General features: G+C 42.9%; 1 protein-coding gene across 2 annotated transcripts in view; it reads left to right on the forward strand.

Moving 5' to 3' along the window:
- Window positions 1–19,331, forward strand: part of RAD18 (RAD18 E3 ubiquitin protein ligase) — a 109,883-nt gene that overhangs the window by 32,181 nt on the left and 58,371 nt on the right. For both annotated transcript variants that reach the window (XM_079963556.1, XM_079963557.1), the window contains exons 7-9: window positions 4,527–4,711; window positions 9,605–9,681; window positions 10,367–10,427. In XM_079963556.1, the coding sequence (XP_079819682.1) occupies window positions 4,527–4,711; window positions 9,605–9,681; window positions 10,367–10,427 (323 nt within the window). The remainder of the gene's footprint in view (window positions 1–4,526; window positions 4,712–9,604; window positions 9,682–10,366; window positions 10,428–19,331) is intronic.

Raw genomic sequence — 19,331 nt, forward strand, 5'->3', positions numbered from 1 at the left:
TGGGATAAGGGACTGCTTATGCGTGAGCGCTAAGACTCTCACAGTTTTGTAGTTAGTTTTAAAACTCTCCCTCTCCGCGCAACCATCAGTGCATGGCTGCCTTAATCGCTGGCAGAATCCGTCAGTGGGCGTTTCCTGAATTTCTTCCAGCATAAAAGTTCTTTGACAGACAGTCTCCTCCTTGATTCCCTACGTGACATCTTTCTGCGCAGAGTAGGCGTTCCAAGGGGAGGTCCTGAGCTCTCCCCACTGGTCTCGCTGGAAGCGTCTCTGAGCCTCACCTCCGACTCTGTCTCCTCTGCCTCCCCTCCTGCTTCCGCGGAAGCTCTCCCTCTCCCCCTGCTGGTTCCCTCCTCAGCATCAGAGGGTCTCCCAGCATCAGAGCGCCTCTCCACCACCTTAAGCTCCGATGGCAGTTCCCTGACACCCTCCTTTCTGAGTTTCCTTGTAATTAAAAGTAACAGCTTTCCAATATCATTATTAAACTAAAACAATTTCCAATTATAGTCCATCTTACTCACTTTTCTTAACATTCTAAATCCCATTTATTTAATTATAACTTAATTTATCCTAGGCCTATTTGTTACTTTCAAGTAATTTCTATTTTTTTATATTACAATATTTATTCAAATAGTCCATAAATTTCCTCCAATCCTCTTGCAACTCCCCTTCTTTCTGGTTGCGGATTCTTCCAGTCAGGTCAGCTAGCTCCGAAAAGTCCATCATCTTCATCTGCTAATCTTCCACTATTGGTAGTTCTTGTGTTTTCCAATTTTGAGAAAGTAATATTCGGCCGGCCGTTGTGGCATACAAAAATAATTTAACATCTTTCTTGGGCAATTCCAAACCTATTATTCCAAGAAGAAAGGAATTATTTAAACATGCTTAACTTGTCAAACAGTTTTGATTGGTCAATTTCCCAAGCCTTGAGCGCACTGAACCGCAGAGAAAGGCACCCTGAGCAGAGGGAGAATGTGTAGACAAGCATCTCCAGGCTTGGAGTATTTGGAAGTTCAAACCATGCTTAATGCAAACCATAGCTTAGCTTGATGTCTGCATTTGAATCATGCTTGTGAGAATTAGATTGCACAGGGAATACAGTTTTTAAAGAGACTTCTCAAGGAGCGGAATGCATGTGCTGCACTGTTATAGAGGTTCAATAATGGCTCAGGTGGTCTTGAAAATACTGTGTGGTCCTGGAAACCAGAGTGTGCAGTTTCACAGGGACTGTGGATTCCAACCTTTTCCAGTCTGATGCTGATCCTTCAATCCAGACTCATAAGGGAGCAGTTCTGTAGCCTTCACCTGTCAGCCTCTTCAGCAGCTTTTGTTTTGTTTGCGATTTATGCTGTTAGGATGGTTGGAAGTAATATAATGCAGATTTAACCATTGAAACATTGCATTCCCTACCAGCATCTCAAAGAACTGCCTCCCATAGAGAAAGTGTATCTTCTCGCCACCTGCATTACAGAAAACAAAGATTATGATAATTAGAACGCTCCGATTAAAACTGCAGTTAAAATTAAAGCTTGCTTTCAAATACATTTAACTTCATTTTTTGATATGATGTGTTCAGGACTTGCCCGTAAAACACACTTCCAAAGCAAAATCATGTTTCCCGTTGCTGAACAGCTGGAAGACCATTTCCTTTCCATTTGACACAAAGGCCCTCTGTTGTTGGAACCCTTGAGGTTGCCAAACTGTTTGTTGCGGGGTGAAAGTATCCATTGGGATGATGAAGTTTGGCCTCATGGTTGCTTTTGGCATCTTTGCTGTGGTATGCTGAAGATTCTAATATGAATACAACTCAAGCATGGAAGCTAATTTCAGAGACTTTGCTTTCTGTCCTCATCAGAGGTGCACCTGATAGGCATGAGTGACAGAGCTTTTGCTGTAGTCGTGTCAAGGTTGTGGGATGCCCTTCCCAAGGCAGGTTGCCTAGATAAACCTCTAATCATAGAATCATAGAATCATAGAGTTGGAAGAGACCACAAGGGCCATCGAGTCCAACCCCCTGCCAAGCAGGAAACACCATCAGAACACTCCTGACATATGGTTGTCAAGCCTCTGCTTAAAGACCTCCAAAGAAGGAGACTCCACCACACTCCTTGGCAGCAAATTCCACTGTCGAACAGCTCTTACTGTCAGGAAGTTCTTCCTAATGTTTAGGTGGAATCTTCTTTCTTGTAGTTTGGATCCATTGCTCCATGTCCGCTTCTCTGGAGCAGCAGAAAACAACCTTTCTCCCCCCCTCTATGTGACATCCTTTTATATATTTGAACATGGCTATCATATCACCCCTTAACCTCCTCTTCTCCAGGCTAAACATGCCCAGCTCCCTTAGCCGTTCCTCGTAAGGCATCGTTTCCAGGCCTTTGACCATTTTGGTTGCCTTTCTCTGGACACGTTCCAGTTTCTCTGTGTCCTTCTTGAACTGTGGTGCCCAGAACTGGACACAGTACTCCAGGTGAGGTCTGACCAGAGCAGAATACAGTGGCACTATTACTTCCCTTGATCTAGATGCTATACTCCTATTGATGCAGCCCAGAATTGCATTGGCTTTTTTAGCTGCCGCGTCACACTGTTGGCTCATGTCAAGTTTGTGGTCAACCAAGAGTCCTAGATCCTTTTCACATGTACTGCTCTCAAGCCAGGTGTCACCCATCTTGTATTTGTGCCTCTCATTTTTTTTGCCCAAGTGCAAAACTTTACATTTCTCCCTGTTAAAATTTATCTTGTTTGTTTTGGCCCAGTTCTCTAATCTGTCAAGGTCATTTTGAAGTGTGATCCTGTCCTCTGGGGTGTTAGCCACCCCTCCCAGTTTGGTGTCATCTGCAAATTTCATCAGGATGCCCTTGAGTCCATCATCCAAGTCGTTGATAAAGATGTTGAATAAGACCGGGCCAAAGACAGAACCCTGTGGCACCCCACTAGTCACTCTTCTCCAGGATGAAGAGGAACCATTGATGAGCACCCTTTGGGTTCAGTCAGTCAGCCAGTTACAAATCCACTGAGTGGTAGCATAGTCAAGACCACATTTTACCAGCTTCTTTACAAGAATATCATGGGGCACCTTGTCAAATGCCTTGCTGAAATCAAGGTAGGCTACATCCACTGCAATCCCTTCACCTACCAGGCTTGTAATTCTGTCAAAAAACGAGATCAGGTTAGTCTGACATGACTTATTTTTCAGAAATCCATGCTGACTATTGGTGATCACAGCATTCCTTTCTAGGTGCTCACAGACTGTTTGCTTAATGATCTGCTCCAGAATCTTCCCTGGTATTGATGTCAGACTGACTGGGCGGTAATTATTTGGGTCCTCTCTTTTCCCCTTTTTGAAAATAGGGACAACCTTTGCCCTCCTCCAGTCTGCCAGGACTTCGCCTGTTCTCCAGGAATTCTCAAAGATGACTGCCAGTGGTTCTGAGATCACATCTGCCAGTTCTTTTAATACTCTTGGATGCAGTTCATCTGGCCCTGGAGACTTGAATACATCTAAACTAGCCAAGTATTCTTGTACTATCTCCTTAGTTATTCTGGGCTGTGTTTCCTCTGCTGAATCATTTGCTCCAAATTCTTCAGGTCAGGCATTCTTTTCTTTATCGGAGAAGACTGAGGCAAAGAAGGCATTGAGGAGTTCAGCCTTTTCTGTGTCCCCTGTTTGCATTTCACCATCTTCTCTGAGTGACCCCACTGTTTCTTAATCATTTTCTGGTGGGCAATAAAGATAGTTCTTTGAGCAAGCCTTTTGGGGTTGTGGCATTTTAGTAACAATGTACTGATTCTGCTAGCACTGTTAAATTCTGATTACTGATGTTCTAAACGGTTGGTTCTATTGTTGGTTTTATATTTTGTAAGAGGTTTTCATTATCTAAGAGAAAAGTTGGATTAAAAAAACTTGAAATAATAATTAATAACAAGTTCCATTAACTGGCACTTGAAGGAATTTGGTCATATTAATACATTATATTGCCAATTTATATTAAAAATTTATGTAATTTGTATAATTGTAAAATATAACCAGAAAGAGAGATCCAAAGTATCCGGCTCATGGCATTTCATTTTCTATAATGTGATAGTTTTTTAACATTTTATTTGAATCAAACTCTTGATCCCCTCAGCTTAGCTTACATCATAAGGTTGTTCTGACAGTAGAAAGTGGAGAGAACGTTGAGCAACTCGGAGCTGAAACAGGTTATAACAGTAATTAATAAAAATGATGATGATGATGATGACGATGATAATATTTGATGTTGGGAAAGGAATGCTATACCCGACTGAGAGGGATGAAAAGTGGAGATGCTTAGGAAAAGTACCAGGAATGCTGTTATCCACCACCACCCATCTGTGCTGACCTGAAAGTCCTCTAACGTATCTGATCTTTTATTGCAGTGCATTTGTGTGTGTGTGCCCCCTTTTGTTTTTTTGAATAACTATAATGTAGGAAAAAACACATACATTTGTTGAAGTGCCTGACCGGAAAAACTTTATTGATTCCCTCCCATTTTTAAAAATTATTTCAGCTCTGGACAAAAAAGAAAGCTACTGTCTAAAGTGGTGTACAGTTTACTGTCTGATCGCGATCTGAGAAGAAGGCTGAAAGAACTTGGACTATCCACTCAGGGAACGAAACAACAGCTTATTAAAAGGCACCAGGAGTTTGTGCACATGTATAATTCAGAGTGCGATTCTTTAAATCCCAAATCAGGTAGGAAGCTGGATTTCACATAATGGTTTTCCTTGAAAACTGCCAACGTTTTCATAAAGTATGCCTCTTTCTGACAGCTTGTTTACCTACCATTTTATTTATTTGAGAACAAAACATTCGAGCATGCCTATTCCAGATTTCTCTTTGGACATATTTGGTCTTGGACTCTTTTCGCACGAAACAGCCACTCTTCTGAAAGGCCATTTGAATTTTCATTGGCATGAGGTCAGCTCAGTGCAAGGTAGCTATTTGTGTCCAGTGGTTGCTTTCCACATGGCGTTAGGATTCCCCTGTAACCCTGGCAGCAATATTCTCAGTGGTATGTTGGTAGTTAATTTCTATGGCCTCCACACATACTGCGCAGCTGCTACATGGATGTGACTTCAAATAGCTTATTTGCGTGTTTATTGAGTGAAGTCAGCCTTAGAGACTTAATTATTGTTGGTGAATGTCCTTGTTCATCCAGGGTGGTGGTGGCGGCAATGCATGTGGTCATCCCATTCCGTCTTGTGCTACTTTAGCTATGGGTGCTGTAAATTGTTTGCTTCTAGCCAATCAACTCTATACACGCAGGCTACACTATCTAAACACTCGCTATACGAAAATTCACTTATCCATACACAAGAAATTGGTACCCAAACGTCATGTGAGACCTGTGTGTATTATAAAACTCGAGGTATAATACACATACTCACCTCTTTCCCCTGGCCTTTCACATCTGATATATACATTTTGAGGACCCCCCCCCCCATTTTCTTGAGTGTAATTGTTGTAACCCACTCAGTAAAATGTATGAAATCTAAATAATGGTGATGATGATGATGATGTTGACTCTCACAAAGTTGCACAACACACTTTTAAAGGGAAAAAATAATCTCTGAATAGAATTAGGAGAGGAATCTCTGATTCAGTTCTACTTGTCCCATTTTAACAGAAAGCCAGGAAATCTTTTCTGCTAAAGGTCAAAATGACCTCTAGAGTTACAATTCAAAAATGCGACTTGAGGGCGCAAATATTTGTCTAGGGGAAGACAACATGACAGCTTACCTCTTAAAACGTGCTTGCCCTGGTTCCAGTAGTCGTAGGCAACAACAGAAGTGTCTGTTCTGAGTGTTTTGATTTGACTTTTGTCGCTGCAAGAACTAGAGAAATACAGTTGTTGTTTTTCCAGAAAAAGGAATGATGGTGGTTAGCATTAGAGAAACCCTGCTGGATCACATCAAGGGTCCTTCTCATCCAGTATTCTGTTTCCCACTGTGGCCAATCAGATGCCGGCAGGAAGTCCACAAGCAGGACACAAGTGCAGTGCCTGCCCACACACTCATGTTCCCTGGCAACTGGCATTCAGAGGCATGATGCCTTCAAACCTGGGTGTACTTTGTTGTTGTTTAGTCGTTTAGTCGTGTCCGACTCTTCGTGACCCCATGGACCAGAGCACGCCAGGCACTTCTGTCTTCCACTGCCTCCCGCAGTTTGGTTAAACTCATGCTGGTAGCTTCGAGAACACTATCCAACCATCTCGTACTCTGTCGTCCCCTTCTCCTTGTGCCCTCCATCTTTCCCAACATCAAGGTCTTTTCCAGGGAGTCTTCTCTTCTCATGAGGTGGCCAAAGTATTGGAGCCTCAGCTTTATGATCTGTCCTTCCAGTGAGCACTCAGGGCTGATCTCCTTCAGAATAGATAGGTTGGATCTTCTTGCAGTCCATGGGACTCTCAAGAGTCTCCTCCAGCACCATAATTAAAAAGCATCAATTCTTCGGCGATCAGCCATCTTGATGGTCCAGCTCTCACTTCCATATATCACTACTGGGAAAACCATAGCTTTTACTATACGGACCTTTGTTGGCAAGGTGATGTCTCTACTTTTTAAGATGCTGTCTAGGTTTGTCATTGCCTTTCTCCCAAGAAGCAGGCGTCTTTTAATTTTGTGGCTGCTGTCACCATCTGCAGTGATCATGGAGCCCAAGAAAGTAAAATCTCTCACTGCCTCCATTTCTTCCCCTTCTATTTGCCAGGAGGTGATGGGACCAGTGGCCATGATCTTTTTTTTTTATGTTGAGCTTCAGACCATATTTTGCGCTCTCCTCTTTCACCCTCAATAAAAGGTTCTTTAATTCCTCCTCACTTTCTGCCATCAAGGTTGTGTCATCTGCATATCTGAGGTTGTTGATATTTCTTCCGGCAATCTTAATTCCGGCTAGGGATTCATCCAGCCCAGCCTTTCGCATGATGAATTCTGCATATATGTTAAATAAGCAGGGAGACAATATACAGCCTTGTCGTACTCCTTTCCCAATTTTGAACCAATCAGTTGTTCCATATCCAGTTCTAACTGTAGCTTCTTGTACCACATAGAGATTTCTCAGGAGACAGATGAGGTGATCAGGCACTCCCATTTCTTTAAGAACTTGCCATAGTTTGCTGTGGTCGACACAGTCAAAGGCTGTGGGTTACTAGGGTAACTCAATGAAAATGTCAGCCCATTTTTCATTTTCTTATATAGTTAACATTTAAAATACAATTTCCCAAAGTTTCATCTTTTGGCAACACTTTTAAAATGACACGAGTAAAACTACGAGAAGCGTGACATGCAATATGGCTCAGAATTTGGTTTTTCCAAATCATACATAATTTTATAAGTATCTGCCATGTTCTCTCTTAGTCACCTACATTTATTTGCCTGGTTCCTTTTGGTCACAGTTTTTCCATGGGGTGGTAATTATGGTTTGGAGAAACAAACCAATTTCAGATGGTGGTTTTGCTCAATTGCCTGAAACCATAGTTAAGATTAGCCATAGTTTATGGTTCGAACAAACCTCTTAACTGGGGTTAATTGAAAATTGAAGCAAAAACTTCCAGTTTCCTGGCAGCCACACTAGACGAAGAGATTGGAGACAGGCATGTGTGAGCTCATCCATGTAGCATTAAACCATATTTTAATGTTGCATCCAACTCAGGCTATTGTGATTTACATTAGAAGCAAAACGAAAGGAATGGCAAAACTGTAGCTCTCCAGATGTTGCATTACAGCTCCCACCACCTCTGACCTTTAGCCATGTTGGCTAAGGCTGGTGAGTCTTGGAATCCAACAACATCTGTATGCCCAAATGTTCCCCTATCGCACTCCCTAAACTGCTCAATCTAGTCTGGATTTTTCTACAAATCAGGAGAGGTTTAGTCACGTTGGGCTTATTTCTTAGATATCTATTTATAGAGCAGCTTCTTTAAGAAGGTATCGGATTCCTGATGGAAGTAAGGTTTGAGTTTCGTTTTCCCGTGAGAAAAATCCATAGGCTCTAAATTAATGATCTCTACGCAGGACAGACTTAAAATCAACAAACATGTCAATTGCAAGCAAAAATACAATCCATTTGTGATGCCAGAAAACTCTCATTTTATAGCATGCTGTAAATTGTCCTGCTATTTTGTTTTTGCCAGCCATTTGGATTTCAAAGACCAGAAATAAAAAACAACAACAATAAAATAAAATAATTCTTGGTGGCACTAACAGGCAAGAATGCTACCAAGGACCCTCTTTCCCATGCTTGGTTCATTTGATCTCACAGGTCTGTAAAATAGGTCAATTATATTTCTGTTTCACAAAAAAGGGCACCAAAATGGAGAGTGATTGGCCCAAAGCTGTTGTCTTGGGAGTTTGATTACAAGTCGGGGAGTCAGAGTCTAGGATCTTAATCTCTAACCCTACACAACATTCAGCGGGGCATGTTGACTCCTCTGCCCCCTGCCAACAATTTTTATTTCTGTTCTGTTGAATAGTAGAAAATATTGATGCATGAAGACTCAATCATTATCCACCTACATATGTTGTTCAGGCACATGTATACATTTATTTTTATATGGCTTCAGCTCTGTTAGCTCTGAAGAAATGTTTGCCTGCTAGTACTGACAGCAGTGACTATTAATGCTCATAGCCCTAATTTTTCACATGGGTGGTGAGTAGAGGAATGCTGGTTAGGCATTCCAGAAGCTGTACTATACCAAAGATGTTCCCCAAAGAGAGAGAGAGAGAGAGAGAGAGAGAGAGAGAGAGAGAGAAATAAGAACTCTGTAACTCTGTTTTTTTGGTCATTCCTGCAAAATCCAATAATAATAATAATAATAATAATAATAATAATAGCAGCAGCAGCAGTTGGGAGTTGACAAATGAGAGATGTAACAGTCACTTGGAGATCTATGGACCTTGTTGTAGTGACATTCAAAACTCTCTTAGCACAGTCTTCTGTTCAGGTCTTCCAGTCCTTGATTTGTCTTTGTTGCTTATAGGTCTGGGGTGGATAGATTCTGGGAAGGAAACACAAGGAGCAGAAAACAAGCAGTGTTTGTTGGGCAGGAGATGGGCTACTATTGCAGAATCAGGGGCTGTTACCGCAGCCAGTCACAAAGAAGAACCTCTTGCCTTTTTCCTCTTTCATTTACCTTTCTCCTTCACTCTGTGATCTCCTTTATCAGGAAACTATTGCTGCTTTTGAAAATACTGTCTAATACTCAGATACATTAACAGTCAAGGATTTCTTGAGAAGCCTCTTAGAGCTTGCTCAGAATGGCATGAGAAATCTGTCCTAATTCTGAGATCCTTCTGGCAGCTAACATGTGGTTACTGATGTTTCCTACCCCTTTCAACAAGGATGCAGTCTTTATTCCCCTATTCAGGTCTTACTTTTCACAAGCAGGTGAACTGCACCTTCTTCCATTCTCTCGTACTCCCCGTCTCTTAGAAAAAGCTTCATTATAGGTGAAAATGTGTTTTCACTTCAGACTAGCATGTTTCAGTTCTTACAAAGAATATACTCTCAGAAACATTTTGTGCCTTGATATAAGAGGCGCCCCCGTGATGTTAGGCTTCTGCTTACGGCAATCGTTTATTTCCACAGTTGCTGAAATTGTAGGAGAGCTGGAAAAAAATGAGAAGACTCGAACACAACTGGAATCCAGTAAACCTAGAAGAGGCGTAAGTTGATAAACTTTGACTGAGGCTTAGTGACAAGAAATGAGCATGTGTCACTTCATGTGATGAAAATCCCACAATGAGCTTTTCAAACCACAACTGAGGATGTACCATATGTGTACCCCCTGCACTGCAGGGGACTGTACTAGATGATTCTTGGGATCCCTTCCAACTCTACACATCTATGAGATGTAGTTAATAATGATGGAGACTGGTGCACCTCAGTAGGGAGGGCCAGGCACAATTGGGGAACCACCACTGAAAAGACCCCGTCATGAGTCAGCACCAACTGAGCATCCTCTGGTGATGGCACCACCAACAAGGCCTCACCTGCCAATTATAGGATGTGAGACCTGCCAGTTATAGGATGTGAGATGGTTGGTATTGAGGAAGGTGCTCTTTTAGGTACTTGGGTCCCAAGCCATTTAAAGATTTATGCACTAGTGCTAGCACCTTGAATTTGACCCTGTAGAGAAAAGGATCTCCCTTCAGGTAGACTAGCACACGTTAAATGCAATTGAGAGTGTATAGAAAGAGTGCTAAACTACAGCTGTCAGGGGAGGGGATGGTTGTGTGAGGAGAATATAAAAACTTCCCTTTTAGATAATTATGTCTTGATTATTTTGGGGTGTGTGGCTTTATATCCTTCATCCTTCATTAAAAAGAAATGTTTGTTCTACTGTTGCAGAGTATGACATTTACCAAAAAACAGACAGAGAAAGAAATAGATGAAATTCACAGAGATTATCGTAAGTAAAGCAATTATTTCATTTGCATTTTTTTAAAAAAGGAAATTACTTCTTAGGAAATGAACAAATTACAAATGGAACTGGTATTAAAATACTCATTTTCTCCCTTTTCCCCATCATTGTTTACCTATACTAGTGTGCCCAAGAAAAGAAATAAAATAAAATGCGAGCAGTTCATTATGGGATTGCAGGGAGCTATGACTAGGAAGCAAAACTCTCCACTCTTCCTCCCACATTTGGCATAATAGCTTTGGTGTCAACATGAAGGCATACTCCGGTTCAGTTAGTTACATCTTTCCTGCAAATTTGTCCTGCAAATAGGATCACAAACTGTAGTTTGAAGTTAGTTTGTAACACTGGTTTTGATGGGAAACAGAAACCAATGTTTGTAGGTTTTGGTATACTGGAAAAAACCTATGGTTTATGCTAAAGAGATAGTATGTAATTGAATCAGAGCATGGGAGCTGCAGCGGGGTGGGGGTTCACATAGTGCCAAGCCACAGTTTCACATTTTGTCTGAACTGAACCAATGCTTTTTTATTTTAACTGTTAGCTAGCAACCTCATAGTTTGTCCAATAAGAAGTCTTAAGGAATCATTAGATTTGTAATCGTATCAAATTATGCTTAATATAATGTTGACTATGACTCAAGTTACAGTGGTAACTTGGGTTACAAATGCTTCGGGTTACAAACTCCGCTAACCCGGAAGTAGTACCTCAGGTTAAGAACTTTGCCCCAGGATGAGAATGGAAATCACACGGCGGCGGCAGCGGGAGGCCCCATTAGCGAAAGTGGTACCTCAGGTTAAGAATGGTTTCAGGTTAAGAGCGGACCTTTGGAACGAATTAAGTTCGTAACCAGAGGTACCACTGTACTTTCAGGTATACCCTTGATCGACCCAATATAGGACTGCTGTGTGTCTGTTCCTCATCATATTTAGTAACTAAATGCCCTTTGGGAGTGCAGCAGGATGTTGAACTAGTTAGAAAAGCTTGCCTCATGAAATTGAGTTTAGGATATATTTTAACAGGCTGCTCTTCATTATTTTTAAACTTTGATTTTGGGAATAATTTTGATCCTATCTGGTTCATTCTTTATTTAATTTCAGGGCTAATTTTTCTACACTGAATAGTCCAGCAATTCCTCTTTTGGCTCCCAGTCGATGCTTTATAAATGTCAAAACACTAGTATTAACTAGTGTAATGTGAAATGTTGTAGCAGCATTATGCAAATGGAACATTTGGAAAAAAATATGTATGCATATCAATCTTCACTGTAGCATGACAGGTGAATGAAAGTACTGCATCGCAAATGAAACTGATCAGTTTTTAATGAGAGCAGTGAGAAGCTAGAATACTGTACATTTGCTCTGGCCTTTTATGGATGAGTTGCTCGTCCCCATGCATTTTGCTCCTGACCAGTAATTTGCTTCACTTCCCGTATAGGTTCATACATTCTACAGCCATATGGGACTTTAGGGACATCGAAACTGACTAATAGCAGTCTGTGCCCAGATCCTCAATGAATGACTTCGTTTTCCTTTGCTTTGATACAAGGGTTCTTAGAATTTTACCTAAGGAATGGTTAAGGTTACCTAAGCACAATGAATACAAGGATCTAAAGGCAAATCCCTCAGGAGGGAGATGTTGTTGTATTCAGCTCCTAACTTCCTTAACCTTAGATCAACAGTTAGGGATAATGGCAGCTGTAGTTCAGCAATACCAGGGTACTCAAGGTTGGGAAGACCAATGTAGGTCAGTAGAATAGATAACAATGAAGGGATTATTCATTCATTTATTGCATTTATAGACCTCCTTGTCCTCCAAGGAGCTCAAGGTGTACATGGTTCTCTCCTCTCCATTTTATCCTTAAAAAACAACAACCCTGTGAGGTAGGTTAGACTGAAAGACAGTGACTGGCCCAAGGTTACCCAGTGATCTTCATGGCTGGGTGAGGATTCAAACCCTAGTCTCCCAGGTCATTGTCTGACACACTTTTCACAGTTACAGTACATGGACACTCCAATTTACAGGGAAGCAAATTTCTGAGAGTGAAATTCACAGTCCCAGAACTAATTATTACATATATTGAGGAATGAAAGTGCATTGTTCAAAAAGGAACATTGGGTCTGTTGGGAAGGATTGGGTCAGAATTATATATTGTTTTTTTCACCAAAAGACTCACAAAGTGCAGGTGGTTGTGTTGCCCACACCTGTTCTAGTAATTGAAAAATCTTAAAATCTTTGCACGTGTGACATTATTTTGTTCTTGATATTTGACACCAGATGACACAGAACTCATCCAATGAAGCTGAATGTACGTAGGGAGATTCCGAGCAGATAACAGAAAGCACTTTTTCATACAGCACATTGTTAAACTATGAAAGTTGCTCCCACAGGAGGCAGCGATGGCTACCAACTTGGATGGTTTTAAAAGAATTGGACAAATTCATGAGGATAAGGCGACCAGTGGCTGCTAGCCATGATGGCTATGCTCCACCTCCACTGTCAGGAGCATTATGCCTCTGAGTCTCAGTTGCTGAGCATCACAGATGGGCAGAGGGCTGTTGTGCTCATGGCCAGCTTGCAGGCTTCCAACAGGCATCTGCTCAGCCACTGTGAGATCAGGTTGCTGGACTACATGTGCCATTGGTCTGAATCAGCAGGCTCATCTTACATTCTTAACCAAAGCAGATTGCGAATTATTTTGGCCAGGGAACATAAACCACGCTCAGAAACAGCACATTGAATCAACATTGGCTGGCTACACCAACTAGACCCACCTTCTGACGTTGGGAGAGCGGAGAATGTCTTAAGTGAGAATGAATGAGCTGTGGTAGAAAAGGCTAAGGAGAAAAGGTTTCTTGGAGAACACATTTCAGACTGCTAAGGCAGACTGCTGAGCCAGTGTGGTGTAGTGGTTAAGAGCGGTAGTCTCGTAATCCTGGGGAACTGGGTTCACGTCTCCGCTCCTCCACATGCAGCTGCTGGGTGACCTTGGGCCAGTCACACTTCTTTGAAGTCTCTCAGCCCCACTCACCTCACAGAGTGTTTGTTGTGGGGGAGGAAGGGAAAGGAGAATGTTAGCCGCTTTGAGACTCTTTAAAGGGAGTGAAAGGCGGGATATCAAATCCAAACTCTTCTTCTTCTTCTGGTTCTCAGTTCTGGAAATGGCAATCATGAAGCTGGCAGATATTTTCCTGGAGACCAGATTTTCATAGAAGCATCCCATTTTGCTTGTCAGCTAGTTGACAGTTTGCTCAGATAGCAGGAGGCTTGCTAAACTCTGGAATGGCTGCTTGAGCACGTCTGGTCTCTTGAGGGAGAAGGAGAAAAGGCTGTGCCTCATTCACAGCTCTGGCAATTACACCAGCAAAGATGATACTCAACAAGAGCTTTGGCTTCCAAAGACATCATGCTCACAAAGGCTCGCATCAATGAACTTTCAGTGCTGTGTTTCATGAGCCTCACACCTCATACTACACATATACAGTTGTACCTCGTTTTGCAGCTGGGATTAGTTCTGGAGCCCCGGCCGCTAGCTGAAAAGGATGCAGGGCAAAGTGCTGCATCTGCGCACGCGCGTGGAGGGGTTTGCGCTTCTGCGCATGCGCAAGCGGCAAACCTGGAAGTACAGTGGTGCCTCGCAAGACGAAGGCCTCGCAAAACTAAAAACTCGCAAGATGAAAGAGTTTTCCATTTTTGAGTCGTTCCGCAAGACGAATTTCCCTATGGGCTTGCTTCGCAAGAAGAAAGCCCATAGGGAAATCTCCGGGGACCTCTTTTAAATGCTGGCGGTGGGGAGCAAAGCCTTTCGCCCCCCCCTCCGGCCTTCAGAAGAGGTCCAGGAAGGCCGGCGGGGGCCGAAAGGCTTTGCTCCCCACCGCCAGCATTTTAAAAGCGGTCCGGGATAGCAGGGAAGCCCGCGCTGCGCTTTCCTGCTATCCCGGACTGCTTTTAAAATGCTGGCCGTCGGGAGCAAAGACTTTCGCCCACCGCCGGCCTTCAGAAGAGGTCCTGGACCTCTTCTGAAGGCCGGCGGGGGGCAAAAGTCTTTGCTCCCCCCCGCCTGCCTTCCCGGGATAGCGGAGAAGCGCAGCGCGTTTCTCCGCTATCCCGGACGGCTTTTGAAGGCAGGCGGGGGGGGGGGAGCAAAGACTTTCGCCCACCGCCTGCCTTCAGAAGACCTCCGCTGTCCCGGGGGCTTTTAAAATGCTGGGGGTCGGCAGCAAAGCCCTCCTGTCCCCGGAGCTTGCGGGGCGGGAGGTGGGGAGAAGGGCTTTTCTTCCCACTGCCAGCCTTCAAAACAGCCTTCTGAAGGCTGGCGGTGGGAAGAAAAGCCCTTGTCCCCCCCCCCCCCCCAGCCTTCAGAAGAGGTCGGGGGACCTGGTCTGAAGGCGGTTTCCATAGGAACGCATTGATTGATTTTCAATGCATTCCTATGGGAAACCGTGCTTCGCAAGACGAAAAACTCGCAAGAAGAAAAAACTTGCGGAACGAATTAATTTCGTCTTGCGAGGCACCACTGTAACCCGTTTTGGTACTTCCGGGTTTGCCGTGGACGTTTGCTGGAATGGACGCTAGACAAGGTGGATGTTCGCGGAGGTATTACTGTAACACAAAGGTTTCAATGGATTAAAATTTATTAAGCATTTTAGTGCTCCCCTCAAAAAACCCCCAAAGATAATTTATTTTGAGGTGTGCTTGTTTATGTGCATCTATGTACAAATAGATTTATAAGCGCAAAGTATCCAAAATATATTGGTCTATGCTCAGATGTCATGTTCGCTCTTCCTATGCTCACCTTTTCACTTCCAGTTCAGCTTTTCTGGTCTTACTTGTGTTCTAGTAGTAGAAACCTATCACTGAGATTTCTTAAAACAAGCTTTTATTGATGGACACAAAAGAAGAAACAGAAAAATCGTGGTTGTTCGGTTTATGCAGGGGGCTGGCTGTCTCTAATAGAATTAATTCATACATTTTCAATTTTTATCGAATGACCAGGAAGAAAGCAATTTGTGCTGCAAATAGAGTCCTGAATCTTTCCCATCAACCCCCCCCCCCCCGAAGGAGGGAGAATTATGAATGCTGCAGATGGTTTTTGTGCATTTTTATATACTTATTTTCATCATTGTTCTCTTGTTCTTTGGGTAGAGCCATACTGTTACCACATGCATCCACAGATGATGGATAGTAAAAGGGTCTCCACAGGGTGTTAGCTATGAATAGATGGTGAGCTCAGATGACTAGCAATTGTGGACCAACGGTGGCAGTACAAAAAAGGTGGGATGCAAGCACCACTGTCTTCCTGAAGTATTCACAGAATCTCTAATGGCACCGTGAGATGCTGAGCAAATGCTACCATATAGAAAGTTGCTGTCTTCACTGCCTTGTAGATTAATTCTTGCCAATTTGACCTTTTCCAAACAATATCAGTGTGGAACAGGACTCCATCTAGCAGTTGATCACCAGTTATCTAACCAGGGACTGACAGATTCTGGATGGGCAAGCAAACATTTCTGGTATTTGGGGCATTCACTTGCTCCAGGGAGAGAAGACTTGATGCATACCTCATGCTGTATCTTGTACTGTGTCATGGACAAATCAGCACACTTTGGCCGTCCTCCACCTCGTGGCAGTGGAGGCATGCCAGCCTTCTCTGTCTCTGCTCTTCCCAGCCATTCAGAGTTCCACTCCGACTGACCAACAGGCACAGAGTTAAGCTGATGTGCCTTTACCCCCACGCCTTCCAGCACAGAGCCAGAGAGGGCGGGGGACATGGAAGGTCATTTGAGTTCTCTGCTTGCATCAAGCAAGCATGGAGATGAAGCAAATGGCAGAACTTAGGGAGGGTGCAAGGATCAAACCTCCTTCCCCTTTTCTCCTGGTACTGGAGTTGCAGGTTTGGGCTTTTCTCACTTTGTGAGAGTCTGGCCTGACCCCTTGTAAAGTGAGATTGTCAATCCCTGTTTCTTACCTTTTGGAAATCAGCGCAACTAGTTGTGCTCTAGGTGAATGGGAAGTTGCCGCTCTTTTGTATTCAGCCTGTAATGTCATGGAAGGCGATTTGGCTCTTGGGCCAGTTTGATTACCCTTAACACCGCTGGCATTTTTCAGCAGACCACAGACAGGATGCTTTGTCATTGCATTCACCCGGATGAATGCTTCAAAGCCATCTTCTTCCAGACGAAATCCCTTGCTGAATTTTTCTGCCCTTTATGAGCAGATGCTTTGAGTTACAAGTGTTCATTTCCTTTCTGATCTACATTTGCGCTAACTGCAGCCGTACTGTTAACTTTTTGTATGAGACTATAAAATGTGTCTTGTCAAACAGTTTTTAAAAAGCTTTAGATTTAATTCCAAAATATTTGGGCTACACAAGGGTGAAGAATGCATTTCCTATTGTTAATGCCATGTTTGCTGGGCATTTTGGGGATGTGCACTGCTTCGCCTTCATCCTTGGATACAATGTGTGTCTCAGTTGCAACTGATTTCTACACTACTCATATGCAGGGCACATCAGCTGTGTCAATACCAAGGACATACCAGAACCATTGTAGAATTAGTCTGAGTGTTGTGCCTTTTCCAAGAGAAGTTCCTGGGCTTCCAGTTGTTGCCATACTACTGAACCACGACTGGGAGAAGCTGCTAGGTAGACCTAAGTTACCAAGCACTGCTTGTGCATATCTTCCATTCATTTCATTGAGACATTCATGGATGCTTTCACCTCTGTTCAATTAGGATGGCTAATGACTATTTTGTTGTTGTCCAAGGTGAGAATACACCAGAATACATTTGCTTTTCTGGATGAGCGCTGGCTTTGCAAGGATGCTCATATATACATGAATTCATATTGGGGAAAGAAGATTGAGTCTTTAGTAGTTAAAGTGAAATAATGGTCGAAAGTGGCTTTGAGTACAAGCTCTAAACCTGTGGTTCCCAACGTGGGGCACACGCCACACGGGGGGGGGGGGGCAATTTGATTTTTAAGAGGGGTAATTCAAGAATGAGTTATTAATGGCCTTTTAGGCTTCCTCCATGTGAATAAGAATTCACTTTTTGAATAATAAGAATTACATGTCACGGGGGGGGGGATCAGGATTTTAGAGATGCTTAGGTGGGGCATGGCAAAAAAAAAAAGAAGAAGTTGGGAACCACTGCTCTAGGCAGAAACACATGTTTTCACCCATACTGTGTGAAATCTTGTTTCTAGAATCTGCAATAAAAATCCCATTTAAATACACATTTTGAAATGTATTGTGACCCTTTTTTCCAGCTGAGAACTATGAAAACCAGTGGATAACAGAGACAACAATCTGAGGTATCCAATCTTATATGGGCTTGCCTGGGTGCAACTCCCATTAAACTCCGTTTGCATTGTTTTAGCAAGTTTATAATTAGAATTTGCAAACTTTGAATGCAGACTGATTCTAAGCTGTATTAATGCTTTAACGTTTTCCCAGTTTAAAGTTGAAGTGAATGGGGGACAGTGGAACAATAACATACATTGCTCCCTTATTTATTATAACATTATTATGCTTGAATCTTTTCCCCCTTACGAATTTGGCCATTGAATTTCACTAGTGTCTTAAATTTGGCAGCTGGACTCTCTTCATTGCAGCTGTCTTGCCAGGATAGGCCCCTCTGCTCCTTTTCAGCTCTTTGCTGAAATTGGAAGGGATGTTACAGTTGAAAATAACAGATGCCTTAAGTTTGGTTTGTACCAAGTAGGCGACTGAGGAATAAAGCAGGTGGGGATGGACCGGGGGTGGGGGGACTTTGCTTGCTTTTGAGGAGTTTTCTGAAAACAGGATTTTTGTTGGACTATGATTGCTGTCTACAGTATATAAGTGACACCCCTCCCCAATAAATAAAAACAGGAAAAGAAGAATCTTTATAGTGGGGTAAAGTGCAGATACATACTGCTTAAAATCTTAGCTGTCTGAAATCTATATTTGCAAAAGCTTCCTCTGTGACACTATTATTACCCAACATTATTTCAGTTCCTTCTCCATTCACCTACCTTTTGTATCCCCCTAAAGCGAATGCTGAGTGGTGATTTTTGAAACAGGAGAAACCTTGGAAAGGGAGCTGCAGTAAGAAAAGGTTCATGTCTCCTGATATGGCCAGGAAAGTGCTGCCCTCTGTCTCTGGCCATATCACATGGAGACATGAAAGACTGCTACAAGAAATGTATTTGAACTCTGAACTGGGATATCACATGGAATAATACATTCCTCTTAGCTGTTTTTCAGTTTCTGAAGGGGTGGTGGTGGAGGACGCCTGCTATAACCTAGTGTAGCCCACAGTGTCCTCCAGTTGTTGTATTGATTTTGTTTTGTTCTGTATTGGTTTTGTTACACTGTACACAGCATAGATATATTCATGTGATAATGTGGTATGAAAATTAAACAAACTGAACTAATGAACCATTGGCCACGGATGGGTTGGTAGTAGTTGGAATCCAAAACATCCGGAGGGCACCAGGTTGGAGAACATTGATGTAGTAGGTCATCATTCTTACCCGAGTATTAGTTAAATTTATCCAGGAAGGGCCAAGAGCCCTGCCCCTATTCTCCTGACCTCCTCACATTGAAGGGGAAGGTTTGAAGAAGGATTGTATATGCATTCTCTTGATTGTGATAATAGCCCTCCCAGCATTCAGCTGAACATGCTTAATATCCCTCTTCGGACCTTCCCACTCAATGTGAAAAGGTTGTGGTCAGAGGACTAGGGCTAATGCATGCATCCCTCTTCCATGGACACAGTTAACAAATGCCTGAGTAGGGCTGGTGCCTGTTTGATCCATCATGTTGCCAGAAAATTCTTAAGCAGAAATGCCTGGCTTAACCCCAGGGCCTGGGTTACATATTGCCCTGTGGGAGGAACCATTCCTTTGTGTCC

Source organism: Podarcis cretensis (assembly GCF_951804945.1).
Source record: "Podarcis cretensis genome assembly, chromosome: 2".
In the NCBI taxonomy this organism is placed as follows: domain Eukaryota; kingdom Metazoa; phylum Chordata; class Lepidosauria; order Squamata; family Lacertidae; genus Podarcis; species Podarcis cretensis.